The sequence below is a fragment of the Meriones unguiculatus genome, chromosome 11 (genome assembly GCF_030254825.1).
Source record: "Meriones unguiculatus strain TT.TT164.6M chromosome 11, Bangor_MerUng_6.1, whole genome shotgun sequence".
NCBI classification, from domain to species: Eukaryota; Metazoa; Chordata; class Mammalia; order Rodentia; family Muridae; genus Meriones; species Meriones unguiculatus.
The window spans coordinates 55,284,715-55,298,945 of record NC_083359.1 but is presented as its reverse complement, the minus strand read 5'-3'; the positions used below and the strand labels follow the sequence as shown (position 1 = coordinate 55,298,945).

The 14,231-nt window shown below is 44.6% G+C and overlaps 1 protein-coding gene across 6 annotated transcripts in view; it reads left to right on the top strand.

The window, feature by feature from the left end:
• The window catches only part of Atp2b4 (ATPase plasma membrane Ca2+ transporting 4), a 104,787-nt gene that overhangs the window by 64,426 nt on the left and 26,130 nt on the right, over positions 1-14,231 (top strand). For all 6 annotated transcript variants that reach the window (XM_060364323.1, XM_021633768.2, XM_021633770.2 and 3 more), the window contains 7 exons: positions 63-224; positions 8,883-9,097; positions 9,404-9,646; positions 10,514-10,755; positions 11,929-12,163; positions 13,079-13,258; positions 13,960-14,047. In XM_060364323.1, the coding sequence (XP_060220306.1) occupies positions 63-224; positions 8,883-9,097; positions 9,404-9,646; positions 10,514-10,755; positions 11,929-12,163; positions 13,079-13,258; positions 13,960-14,047 (1,365 nt within the window). The remainder of the gene's footprint in view (positions 1-62; positions 225-8,882; positions 9,098-9,403; positions 9,647-10,513; positions 10,756-11,928; positions 12,164-13,078; positions 13,259-13,959; positions 14,048-14,231) is intronic.

The following is a 14,231-nucleotide window of genomic DNA, read 5'->3' as shown; positions in this document are numbered from 1 at the left end:
CTGCCTGCTGTTCACTGTTCATTGTTGCATGCTCACTGGTCTCCTTTGTGTGTCTACCCTAGCAAAGACCCAGGATGGAGTGGCCTTGGAAATCCAGCCACTCAACAGCCAGGAAGCTCTTGACAGTGAGGAAAAGGAGAAGAAAGTAACGAAGGCACCTAAGAAGGAGAAGTCGGTGCTACAGGGAAAGCTCACACGCCTGGCCGTGCAGATCGGGAAGGCAGGTGAGTGGCTAAGCCTGTCTCCCATTTCTGATTCAAACTGCTGCCCAGTGTGCTGGCTACTACAGCCTCCTCCTTTTCACCATGCCAAGCAGGACTGGCAGAAGGAAGCTGTCACTTTGGGTGGCTTCTGGGGTCTAGACAGCTGTATTTTTTACCACTTCTTGGGCTTTGGAAGAGAGAAATTTTCTCTTTGCTTTCATCTAAACAACAGGGAGGGTCATGCTAGCAAGAAAGAAGGCCCTAAGAACTTTAAATCCTTCGAGGACAGAGGAGGCTGCAGTTGCTTCACCCTCCATGGTAGAATCTTGTGGCCCAGCATAAAGCAATAAATACACAGTAAAGACTGGAAGGCGAGAAAGACTCTATCCAGCTCTATTCAAAAGAAGGGTCTAATAGTTAGGGTGACAAGTAGCTTCTCTGTCACCCACCTCTACACTTCCCTGCCATCTGCTGGCCAAGGAGAACAGCAGGAAGGGGGACAAGAGAATGGCTCCTCTGTGCATTGTCCCTTCAGGTGTGGTCTACCAATAAGTATCTCTAACCTCGGCTTCTGCTTGTTGCCATCATAGTCAGCATGCTTTTCTGGGAACAGTTCTCCAGAGGTCCTTGCTAAAGTGTGGGCTACCTTCAGAAAGTCTGTAGCAGGGCCTGAGAGTCTGTGCAGATCTGTGATAGACATAACAGCAGCCACTGTCTACAACCTGCTCCTAGGGAGCCACATTTTAGATATTCAATAGCCACATGTTTCCAGCTGTCTTAGTAAACAGCACCAAGTGAGAGCATTTTAAGCATCAAAGAAAGTTCTGGATGGAGTATATTGACCTGGGCAATTCATTTCAGTCTGGTAATTAGCTCATTTTGACTACCTTTGAAACCTTATGCATAAACTCTCTGTGGAAGAAATGAGCTGTGGGTGCAAACACCAGTTGTTGAGCCCAGTACTTAGGTCAGAAATATTAAATACATTTCCCCTAGCTCAAGTGTTCTCATCATTCCTGCCTCATTCTTCCTTGGGGATAAGAACTACCTACAGACTAGCCACTGGGCTCCTGTGGTTTGTTTCACATATCAGGCTAGGCTAGGACTTGGGAAAAATAGGCAGGGTACCTTTAAACCCAGAGAGAGAGAGAGAGAGAGAGTCCCTAAATATCCCATGGGAGCTTTATTTCCTTACTCTGGTCCTAGCCTTAACCACGCTAAAACCAAACTAATCTGCGTTCATTGATATCATCCCTCCCCCATGGCCTCGCTGTGAAGTGCCTCAAACATCAGGGCCAGACTGCAGCTGTAATATGAGTATTTCTCAAATACTATGCCGCAGATAAGGATATATTGATCCTTAACCCTCAGGGTAGCCACTGATACCCCAATATGTAAGGTTACCAGCTGTCCCATTTGGCTGGAACTTTCTCAGTGTTCTCACTGAAAGTCCCAGAAACAGGACAGCCACCCTGCCAGTGTACTCTATCGGAAGCTTCACTGGCCCCTAGCTTTCTCTTCTTTGAAGCAAGAGGGATCATAGTGTAAGACCTGGGGTCTCACAGCTCAGGAGTTCAAGATCTCGCCCTTCCCAGAAACTCCCCCAGACCAAGACTCGTTGCAAAAGCAAGAGGTTTATTAACCATTGCACAATGGGGTCACCCCTGCCGGTAAGCAAAGAGTGGCACCGGGAGACAAAGGCCTTTAGGTTTTTAAAAGAAAAATTGCGGGAAATTTGAAGTTGCAGTTTTGGCAATTTAGGATTGGATGAGGAAGCTACAAAGTGAGATAATTGGTTAGTCTTAGGTGCTCAAGCTTGGCCAGTCCTGCCAAGTGTGGATGCAGCTGCAATTTAAGGTGGGGGTGGTTAGCTCACCCTTGAAGATTAGGGACTGCGGACTTTTGGCTGCAGGTCAAAAGCTACTCAGAAGAAGTCTGGGTTCATTGCTAAGAAATGCTAACTCAAAGACAGGAGGGTTTTTTTTTTTTTCTGAGTGAAGGTCATTGCTTGCTTGCCTTTTTTTTTTTATCTGTCCTCATAGATAGGGTCACATTTTTTCATTCTCTGGAAAGGTACTAAGAGGCTTTAGCTTAACCTGAACCTAAAACTCAAAACTATAGGCTTTAGAAGACATACAGGTTACAAAGTTAGTCTAACCCTTTTATTTCCCCCTTCTCCTTGTAACTGCTTCAATCATGAAGTAGCTGCAGAGTGAGAATTTTATCTTAAGAAAAAAAAAATTTTTGACTCAACATTTCAGCCTGTAGAATGGGACAATGGGCCGATGATCCATCTTCTGGAATTTCTTCATGCTGATGATTGGATCGTTGATATCTCAGTTTGAAAGAGGCTGAAATGCTGGTCAAAAGTTGGGGAGAGTACATGGGTAAAGATTACTAGGAGCCAGTCAAAGGCTGGTCAATGAGGCAGTCCTTAACAGCCTCTGGTTAGTTGATCCAATTGAAGAGACAGGGAGCAGTCATGTCAGCTTCCAACAAGTCCAGATTTCAGCTTGCAGCCCAGAGTCAACCAGGTGAAAATCTGTGAGACAAATTTAGACTAGAGACAGAAGTTGAGATTTGTCTGTTAAATGGAAAAAGTGAGGAATCCCAACACCAGGGAAAAACTCTTCTGGGATCCATTTGACCTATGCCAGATCTAGGTCTCATGACCTTTTGATTTTTATAAACTCATATGAATTTTTGGTACACAAAAGGAAATATATATATATTTAAAAAACCCAGAAAAGAAACATATCAGCAAATCTAATACAACAACATTTTGAGAGTAACAGGTAAAAACTATATCCAACAGCATGGGTATCAGTCATCTGTTTGTTTTATATCTTTTATAAACAACTTAAGTGTGTCCACGTGGCAGCCTTTTTGGAGTTAACGGCATCTGAGCAGCGGAACACAGCCTCTTGGCTATTTTTTAAAGTCTAGTGTCTCACAGACTGACCTTGGTGGTCTTACAGCGGACTGCTCTGACCCTGAAAAACTCCGTGCAACCATAGTAACCAGACAGCAGGCTCTGTGCAACCTTGAGTAAACCCTCTTATATTTTGGCTAAGTAAAATTGCCTGCATGAGAAACTGCTTGTACTTTTTTTTTCTTTTTTGACTTAAGTGTTAACCTAACGTCCATTAAATTGACACTTTGATCAGTATGTAGACCAACATTTTTTTAGATTTTTATAACCTGAACTCCTATATTTTCAGACCCTATATAAACTTTATTTTTTTTAATTTAACTATTCTTATAAAACATTGGCAACTGATGTAAAGCCTGTGAGCAGGGCAAACCTGTTTTGTTTTGTTTTGTTTTTTTTTTTTTTTTTTTTTTTTACACAAAAGATATAGTACCTAGTAGTTTTAACTAACTAATGAACTGTCCAATGAGCTGATAGTGAACCTAACTGTCTGCTCTTTAGCTGCCAAGTTACTGTTAACTAAGCCTAGCCTTCCAGCCTAGCCATCAATGTGATCAGAGACCTGAGAAGGATAAATTATAAGCTAAGTAAATGTACCAATCAAAATGACAGAGATGACTAGTTAGTCCATCACCTAGGCAGTGTCCCTGGCTCATGTGGTCTCCTGGCTTTCTGAGCAGAGGCAGTCCAGCCATCAGGCATAGAGGATGAGAAACTGCTGCTGTGGAAAGAGGAACAGGAGAGATTGACCTCCCCTTGCCTCTCACAGTGTGAGACAATGGCTCTTCAGGTGTCCCCAGCTTTGTCCGCAGTTTAGGCTGGGCCCTAGCAGTGGGCCAGTTGGGGCAGTATTGCCCAGTGGTTAGCATACCACAATCCAGAGTTGCAGTCATCCTTCGTTGTCCAAATCTTTTTGGAGACCTTGGGGAGCTACTGCCAGGATTTTGGGACTTTTTGCCACAATAAACTTACATATGTTAAAATGCCATATTTATCAGATCTCTGATAAGCTTGAGGGCCAGCATATCTGAGTTACTCTTTGTTTTTATCATCTGTTTTCAACTGTGTCCTATAAAACAGAATGTTACTTAATCTAGTTCTAGCATATTTCTGAGATGCATGTTTTAGAACTATATATTTTAAGACAAATAGGCAAACTTTATAGTTATCCATCTTAGGCTTAACCTTAGAAAAACCTATACAAAGACACTAGGTAAAGCTCAACACCTTAACCAACTGCAGTCGTTAGCGTAGCTTTAAGTCTGCTCTTTTTAAACTAAAATTAAAGCAAGCATTTTAATCAGATATAGTTTATAGAGGGGCTAGTAAATCTTGCTGGTCCTACCACTTTGTATTAAAATTGAACAGTAAAAAGCTTTGCACTTAACACTAATTAGAGGACTGAACATAACTGAGAGACCTAAACAAAATGGTGGTAAACTCATGGCTCCACCCTCTTTATCTCCGGACCAGCATGGTGGCTGGCCACGTATAACTGAACTCAGCTGAAAGCCCTAAACAAATATGGCAGCAAAACTACAGCTTCACGTGCTCTCTATCCCTGAACCATCATGGCGGCTAGCCATGTGTTAGCACAGGCTGTGACTGACAATACCAAACATAGCCATTAGGTGCTGTTGATGACACAGCAAACACTGTGGAGCATCCATAATCCCCCACAACCAAAAGTTTTAACATAGTGATTAAGTAAGTTTTAGAACCAACTGCATAACAAAACAGTACAGAACATTTTAAAACTGTATGAATTATTTTAACCATACCAAACCTATCAGCCAGAATTTTTTTATTATCTCTTGCTTACTACCCTCTCTTTCTTTTTAGACAACAGAAAAACTCCCATTAAATTTTTTTTTAATTTTTTTAAGGGTTGGGAAACTGTTTCAAGTTCGTTGTTAGACTGCCCAAGAGTTATTGCTTAAAAAATCTGATAAACTATAAATGTTTTATCCTCTTAAACATTTAAACAATTTTTAAAACTCGTCCCTGCAATATCAAAGCAAAGTATCTTCTTTAGGAGTGAATTTACAAAGCATAACCATAGTTTTAAAAGTCGAAACCAGATTTTAAGACCAAAATTTATCAGTGAAAACAACCCAATCTTTAGAACCAATATTAACTTAGAACAAGACTTTCTTCTTATCCTAAAAGGAAATAAAATCATTTTGACTCAGAGATTTTGCAACCTTTGTTCTTTTCCTGTGGCAATTTACATTGTTGTTATTTAAACATATGCATTTATAGACCCTACAAACACATAGGCACATATACGTGTTTTAAACAAGAATTTCAATTTAACCTTAAAACATACCCAATTATTTTTTTATCATATTAACCATTTAAGACCAGTTGAAAACAATCGTATAATGGCCATATATTTAAACAGACAGACTCAGTTGTAATTCTAAACATTACAGCAAGTGCAGTTTTTTCCTAAATTACTGTTTGATCTGTAAGTTGCAAGCCCCCTAGGTAGGAGGAGGGAAGAGAGGAGCAAGAGGGCGTGGTGATCTAATGACATGAAGGCAAGGGAGAGGAGTTTTTCCTCACTCTCCGTAGCCAGAGCAGCTCCTATCATGGAGCAGCTATGGTGCCAATCCCCGCCTAGCCATGTCTAAGGACTTCCACCCAGCAAGCCCATGAGCCTTGCCTACTCCCTTGGCTCCCTTGTGAGCTCTACTGTAGCTTACCTCCCCCGTAGGTCCTGAACCTGCTTCCTGGCTGGGCCTCTCCCGTCCCCCGTGCTCTTTGGCTGTCCATCGCAACAAGGGGATGGCGCATCAAGCCCATGCCCTGCTGGGTGTGCATTGTTATTCCACAGACGCTCAAGTGCCTGAGCACCTCCTGCCCAAGCTCCAGCCCCAGCTCCACATGTCTCCCCAGCCACCCGAAAGCATTCCCTCCTTGGTTCCCTCGGGAGGGAGAGCACACTGCTTGGTGTCCTGCCATGCAGCCGTGTGCACTCCCGGGCCGAGAACTAGTTCTAATTTTAACTATCCTCTGTCCAAATTTTCATCAGTCCAAATCTACAAAGAAACAGAAACAGAAAAATACATACATACATGAGAAACACAGGATTTAAATTCCTGGGGGAGAAGAATCTCTCTGCTCCTCCCTGTTCACAGAAAGGGGCAAGCTGAGCATCCTACAGGATGTCCCATGGACTTGGCATTAATGACATGTTTGTCTGCCTTAATGAAACCGTTCCAGGCGAGTGGCCTCGAACCACTCAGGGGACTCAAACCCCTTCTACAGATGCTCTCGAGCTAGACCATCTCTCTGTCAAAAGAGTCAGAGAGGCAACAACAACAGAAACACAAAGAATAAGGCAAGTAATCAAACAAGGACGCCCTTGTGAGTGGTACCACAGTGCTCTGATAGAACAGCTGCCTGGTGGCAGTCGTTCTCTACGAAAATCAGACGAGAGGAGGACCATCTCAGATCCAACCTCCCAAACAGAAACTGGGGAATCCCCCAGTTCCCAGTCAAGCGATATTCTGACACGTCTGTCTATCGCAATGACTGATCAGATGACCAAAAAGGTCCAGATAGGCGCCTAAACTGAAACAGATTGGTACCACAGAAATCTAATTGAGAGGCTGCCTCATGGCAGTCATCTCTGACAAGAAACAGATTGGTAAGACAGAAACAGACTAACCTGTTCCGAGCTCGACCTCCGAGTTCAGTCTGATGAGGGTTGGGGAAAGGGCACGCCCTTTCCCGGCCAACGCACCAAAAAATGTAAGGCCTGGGGTCTCACAGCTCAGGAGTTCAAGATCTCGCCCTTCCCAGAAACTCCCCCAGACCAAGACTCGTTGCAAAAGCAAGAGGTTTATTAACCATTGCACAATGGGGTCACCCCTGCCGGTAAGCAAAGAGTGGCACCGGGAGACAAAGGCCTTTAGGTTTTTAAAAGAAAAATTGCGGGAAATTTGAAGTTGCAGTTTTGGCAATTTAGGATTGGATGAGGAAGCTATAAAGTGAGATAATTGGTTAGTCTTAGGTGCTCAAGCTTGGCCAGTCCTGCCAAGTGTGGATGCAGCTGCAATTTAAGGTGGGGGTGATTAGCTCATCCTTGAAGATTAGGGACTTCGGACTTTTGGCTGCAGGTCAAAAGCTACTCAGAAGAAGTCTGGGTTCATTGCTAAGAAATGCTATCTCAAAGACAGGAGGGTTTTTTTTTCTGAGTGAAGGTCATTGCTTGCTTGCCTTTTTTTTTTTTTTTTTTTTTTTTTTTTTTTTTTATCTGTCCTCGTAGATAGGGTCACATTTTTTCATTCTCTGGAAAGGTACTAAGAGGCTTTAGCTTAACCTGAACCTAAAACTCAAAACTATAGGCTTTAGAAGACATACAGGTTACAAAGTTAGTCTAACCCTTTTAATAGTACCCTTTCTCCGAGGGCTGTTGTGAAGTGGTTATGAATGCTTGGCTGGCCTGTGCCAGGCCCTGTGTAAGCCATTGCTGTCATTGTCATCCTCATGACGTGCTATGATAGGAGCCATCATGTAGGTGCTGTGTTAGCACTGTGGGACATCCCTGTAACCAGGAACATTCATAGACCAGTGGAGGGAAAGCCAACGTCGGCAAGCTGATAAGTGAACAGATGCAGTTGCTCCTTGGTAAACTATGGAATGCAATCATACAAAGCAGGCCACCTTTTAATGTAACAGAAGTACTAATAACGCAGCGGTGGCCAGTCCGCATGCAGCTGGCACACAGTCCCCTTCAGAAGTTGCTGTTTATTAGGAGGAGGCCATGACCCAGTGAGAGAAGGGGCACTAGACCCTCTGAACAGATCTCAAGAACAAATGAAAAACCAGAAGTTTAGGGACTATGGTGGGAAGTTTCACATTGCGTGATTTGGTTCAGTGTAGCATACACAATGAAGAGCCAGGTGCTGTAAGCTTCCAGCACTCAAGCCGCTGCATAGTCGGCTTCTTAATTCTCTGCCTGGGGTGGAGGAGAGTTAGTTCTTGGCAAGGAGGCATGACCGGAGCTCTGGGGGATCTGGCCATTTAAGAGTAAGCAAGGTCTTTTAGGAAGAAACTCATGTCTTAACTTACTCTTCACTGTTTTGGTTTGGTTGGTTTTTAGGGGTTGGGGGTGTTAATTTGTTTGTTTTTGAAACAAGGTCTCTGTAGGTAGAGCAGGCTGGCTCAAACTTCCAACCTTCCTGCCTCGGCCTCTTCAGTGCTGAAAGGATAAGTGTTTGCCACCGTACCCAGCAACCCTCTTCTTTATGAAAGAAGAGCTTAAATTAGGAACTCAACCCACAGAAATCGAACAGCTAATCCAAGGGTGTGCTTCAGGTGGTGCTGTGTCAAGAACAGAATCTATACCTTTGGAAACACTGGGTTTAGAGCCTTTGTTTTGCTAAACAAACAAACAAACAGAAACCCTCTACTGTCATTGTATGCAAACAACAGACAATGGGGGAGAAGACTTTAACACAACTTTCTAAAGCTCATAGATTTAAAAATTAGGTTAGAGACATGGCTCAGTGGCTAAGAGCACTGTCTGCTCTTCCAGAGGTTCTGAGTTCAATTTCCGGCAACCACATAGTGGCTCACAGCCATCTATATTATGATCTGATGCCTTCTTCTGGCATGTAGGTGTACATACAAATAGAGCACTCATATACATTTTTTAAAATGCTTTGAATGTTAAAAATGATAGAAAGGGTATATAACAAGCTAGCCCCATTGATGTGCCTTGTTGCCCTGGACAGGTCTGATCATGTCTACCATCACAGTTATCATCTTGATTCTATACTTTGTGATTGACAATTTTGTGATACAACACAAAGAATGGCTCCCTGAGTGCACTCCTGTCTACATCCAGTATTTTGTGAAGTTCTTTATCATCGGCGTCACTGTATTGGTGGTGGCTGTGCCAGAGGGGCTACCGCTGGCTGTCACTATCTCACTGGCCTACTCTGTGAAGGTAAGACTGGAAAAATACTGTGTTCTAGAAGGACAGAGATGGAAAAGGAGGTTATCATCTGCCCATCAGTTAAAGAAAAAGCTCTTCTGTCCTTTATATACTTTAGATGGTCCCATAAGCAGAAGCCCTACCTCTAGGAAATGAACATTTCAGTTAGCATCTTCAAGTCTCATAACAGTGCTACTCTACATTTTTGTGGGGGACTAGAAAACAAAGTGAAAAATGTTGACTAGGACTTAACCTTTGATGTATTTTTAAGGGCACTCCATTGGTCTTCTTTCAATTTCTTTCTCTTTTCTTTTGTAGAAAATGATGAAGGACAACAACTTGGTACGGCACTTGGATGCTTGCGAGACAATGGGCAATGCCACAGCCATTTGCTCTGATAAGACAGGCACGCTGACCATGAACCGCATGACAGTGGTACAAACTTACATTGGGAACACTCATTACCGCGAGATCCCAAGCCCCGATGTCCTCCCACCCAATGTTCTGGACCTCATAGTCAACGGCATTTCTATCAACAGTGCTTACACTTCTAAGATTCTGGTAAGCTTTGCCATTGCCTGGGGACCTAGAATAGGTGATGGGGAGCAATATTCACTTTGCCAGAGATAAATCTTCTGTCCTAGTTACTTTTCTATGGCTGTGCTAAAACACCATGACCAAAGCAACTTACAGAAGAAAGAGTTTGTTGAGGGCTTACAGTTTCTGAGGGTTAGAGCTCATTACTGTTATGGCAGGGGGCATGGCAACAGACAGGCAAGCATTGTGCCAGAGCAGTAGCTGAGGGCTCACATCTTGATTCACAAGCAGGAGGCAGAAAGCATGCTGGAGATGACATGAGTGTTTTGAAACTTCAAACTCTCTCCCTAGATTCCCCCCATTGACACGCCTCCTTCAACAAGGCCTTACCTTCTGATCCTTCCTAAACAGTTCTGCCAACTGGGGACCAAGTATTCATTTAAGCCTATGGGGGACATTCTCACTCAAACCACCACACCCTCTATTATTTATTTCATCTGAATTGCCATCCTACATTCCATTCCTCTTCTTACTGCTGACTGAAGGTGTTCAGTGTGAACCTATGGCAGTGTCTCTGAGAAGGAACCTCATGCCTACAGCAGACTTGCACTTATCCAGATTTAATTACTAACTTTTCAGAAACAGAGAGAAAGCATTAGAATATGGTGTCCAGAGGATGGGGCACCCCATTACCATAGAACAACTGTAAGGTACCAAGACCTGTACTGCTATGAGACAAGGTCACCTTTGAAAGAGCAAAATCAACTGCTGCCTCCCCTGTGGGCACTGGCATGCCTACCACATTTACCTGCCTCAGCTCTTTCTCTGTCCAGGGATCTCACTCATCGCTTCCATGTCTGTTTTTGTTTCTGTTTTTCTTTTCTCTCTCAGCCTCCAGAAAAGGAGGGAGGCCTACCCCGGCAAGTAGGCAACAAGACAGAGTGTGCTCTGCTGGGCTTTGTCACAGATCTGAAGCAGGACTACCAGGCAGTTCGCAAAGAGGTGCCAGAGGAGAAGTTCTTCAAGGTGTACACCTTCAACTCGGTGCGCAAGTCCATGAGCACTGTCATCAGGAGACCTGAAGGGGGCTTCCGCATGTTCAGCAAGGGAGCCTCGGAGATAATGCTGCGCAGGTGAGCCCCCTCCTCCCGTTTTTCCCCTCAGGAAGGTCTGAGGGCCCATGCCAAACCAGTCTGAAAGATGAGTGACCCTCCAGCCAGGTAGTGACATCTGAGCTTTTACTCAGGATAGTAATTGTTTTTAAGAACTTTGCTGATTCCTTTTATTTAATTATTGCAACTCGGCAAGGTGGGTATTATTTTGACTTTTTTGCAGATGAGAAAATAGAAGCAGTGAAGTTGTGTAACTTTCTCATAGAGAGAGCAGTTAACAGTGCTACAGCCAGGATTCAGCCTGGAACAGCCTGAGCTTCCATTTCCTAGCGAGTTCGTGGAGGTAGTCAGAATATGTCCTGTGTCACTGTGCTCAAAAGAGTCGGTGAGCATAAGATGCCCTGTGTATACTAAGAGCTAGCAGTGCTGCTTCTCTGATCCCTTTCCTTCCCATTCTCAAGTCTGATTACACGCTGTGTATCTTTAAAAGTAGCTAAGCTGCCTATAGCTTGTCCCAGTCAACCCAACTTCCGTATGTAGCCAGGAGGGATGGGACATACCCATGACCCAAGCTTTGGGGAGGCTGAGGCAGAAGAGTTACAAGTTCAGGGTCATTCTAGGGTAGTCCATCTCAAAAAAGAAAGGAAAGGAGGGAGAGACAGAGAAGGAAAAAAGAAAGAAAGTTTAGCATAGTGGCATATGCCTTTAATCCCAGCACTTGGAAGGCAGAGGCAAGAGGATCTCTGTGAGTTCAAGGCCAGCCTCATGTGCATAGCAAGTGCTAGTACTGGCAGGATGAGAGAGCCTGTCAAAGAGAGAGAGAGAGGAAAAAGAAAAAAGACTCCTCAAAAAGAAACTAGGAACTAGGGGTATATCTTAGTTGGAACAGTGTTTGCCAAATGGGTACTAAAGCAGGTGTGGTACAGACCTGTATAAATCCAAAACCTGAAAGATAGCAGCAGGATGACCAAAAGTTCAAGGTCAACCTATATAACAAGTTTGAGGCTAACCTCAGTTATTTGAGACCCTATCTCAAAGGAGAGAGAGATAGAGTTGGATGGATGACAGATAAAAGATGTATTGACCAAGAAATAGTGTCTCTAGGAAAAATACAGAATCATCGTAATGCCTGTGATTGTTGAAATGTATATAGTGGGAAGGCAGACACTGATTTCTCACTACACATCTGCCCAGATGTAATCGGATTCTGGACAAGGGAGGAAAAGCCATACCATTCAAAAATAAGGACCGAGACAATATGATACACAATGTCATTGAGCCCATGGCTAGTGACGGACTCCGAACTATCTGCATAGCTTACCGGGATTTTGATGATGATGCAGAGCCCACGTGGGATAATGAGGCTGAAGTCCTCACTGAGCTGACCTGCATTACAGTGGTGGGCATTGAGGACCCTGTGCGCCCAGAGGTAAGCCTTGTCAGTTTCTAAACCGAAGAGAAAAGGTATGAAAGCAGAGATGCTTGTCTCCCACTGGTCACTGGTTAGGGTACAGGATCCAGTGTGACCTAATGAGCCACCTGGGAGTCACAAGAAGAAGGCAGGGATTTAAGGCCTAGCTGTGACCCCAGACACGTTGCCTAACTACTTGTCACTTGCAGAGAAAGACAACTCTCCAATACCTGCTTTCCACACACATCAGCTGTGGAGTGCCACGTGGGTCAAAGGCAGCATCCCGAGGGTCCATGCTATCTGAGGAGCAAGCAGTCACAGTTCTGTTGGGCTTTTTGCTTGGTACACGGGAATAGTTGGGAATTAATCAGAAGGCAATTCTTCAGCCATCTTCTTTCAACCAGCATATTCTTTTTGAGCAGTCCCTATGTTCAGCTTTTTCATTCTCTAGGCACAAGAGAATGAAAAGCTAAAAATCTCAGCTAGGTAGGACCAGTACCTATGAAGGCTGAGATGGTGAGGTGTCCTATCACCACCATGAGCTCATGGAGTGGAGCCTGGACCAGGTGGATAGAGAGTGGTCAGAGCTGCTTCTGGGAAGGAGAGCAGTGACTGTATCACTGGATGCTGACCAAGCCTCCCAGGGAGCCTGAAGGAAAGGGAGGCACAAGTGTTCACATCTACCTCTCAGAGTAAATTCCCCCTCTACCTAGGGGACCAGGAGTGAAATTCAAATGGCTCCTGTGAGAATGACAGGCGCAGAGGGGTCACTGCATACTATAAAGACAACCAGACATAGCTTCTGTCCATCTGCAGTGAAGTGAGAGCTGAACCAGGGCAGTGAGCCATATTCATAACCACACTCATAACCAGCCTCATAACCACTTTTCTGTTTTTCTCTTTTCTTTTTCTCTTCTTCTTTACTCTCCTTAGGTACCAGCTGCAATTGCCAAGTGCAAACAGGCTGGCATTACTGTCAGAATGGTGACAGGTGATAACGTCAACACAGCACGGGCCATCGCCACCAAATGTGGCATTCTGACCCCTGGAGATGACTTCTTGTGCTTAGAAGGCAAAGAATTTAATAGGCTTATCCGCAACGAGAAGGGTGAGGTAGGTTGGTGGAGGGACCAGCAAGGGCACCACCTACAGGGGAATGGCTGGTCCCGGTGCGCAGCGCCTTCGGCTGTGGGAGCAGGCGGCGGCTTCTAAACTGAAGTCTGTTCGTCGGGAAACAGCCCTTCCCACCACAGCTGCTCCTCCGGTGACTGGGGAGTCATCTTATCTTCATTCAGTTACCTCTGGGGAATAGAATCACTAACTTCATTAGCTTTCTGTTTTGTTTTATTTTTTTAACTCATAGAATAATTTCTGTGCTGCTTTTCCCCTACCCTACCCCTCCAATGTCACCAACCTGTGGCTGTGGGTAGCACAGGCTTGTGCTTGGATGCAGTGTGACTAGAGAATAGACAAAAGCATCCTGGTCTACATGGAATCAGACCCAAGACCCCAGCAGTTTCATGGTAGCCTCCCAAGCAAGGCATCAACCCTGACCCTCCTCCTGAAATGGGGCTGAGATATAAGGATTGGCTTCCAGACAGGAAATTGGGAGGGGAAAGAAGATAAGGCCCTGCATGGCCACCATCAGTGAAACCATACTGGCTATTTCATCTCCTCAGAGGCCAGGGGGTAAGGGTCTCTCCAGGGCTACAAAGTTCGAGCACTCTTGGAAGCAGGGATAATGTGAAGGGGCAAGATTTCACTAAACAAGCTGCACCGAGTTTAACTGATCAAGGTGCCTCTGGTATTGACAGGTTGAACAAGAAAAGCTGGACAAGGTCTGGCCCAGGCTTCGGGTACTGGCCCGGTCTTCTCCCACGGACAAGCACACACTGGTGAAAGGTGAGGTCAGCCTGTGAGTATGTGCCTGCCATAGATGAGGGCAGGGCAGGAAAAGGAAAGTTAAAGAGCAATCCTAGGCCAAGCTGGAAATGTAGCCAGGGGCAGAGTGCTTGCTTAGTATACACAATTCCCAACACTGTCCCCCCAACACACACACACAAAAGGAATAGAAAAGGTATACCCA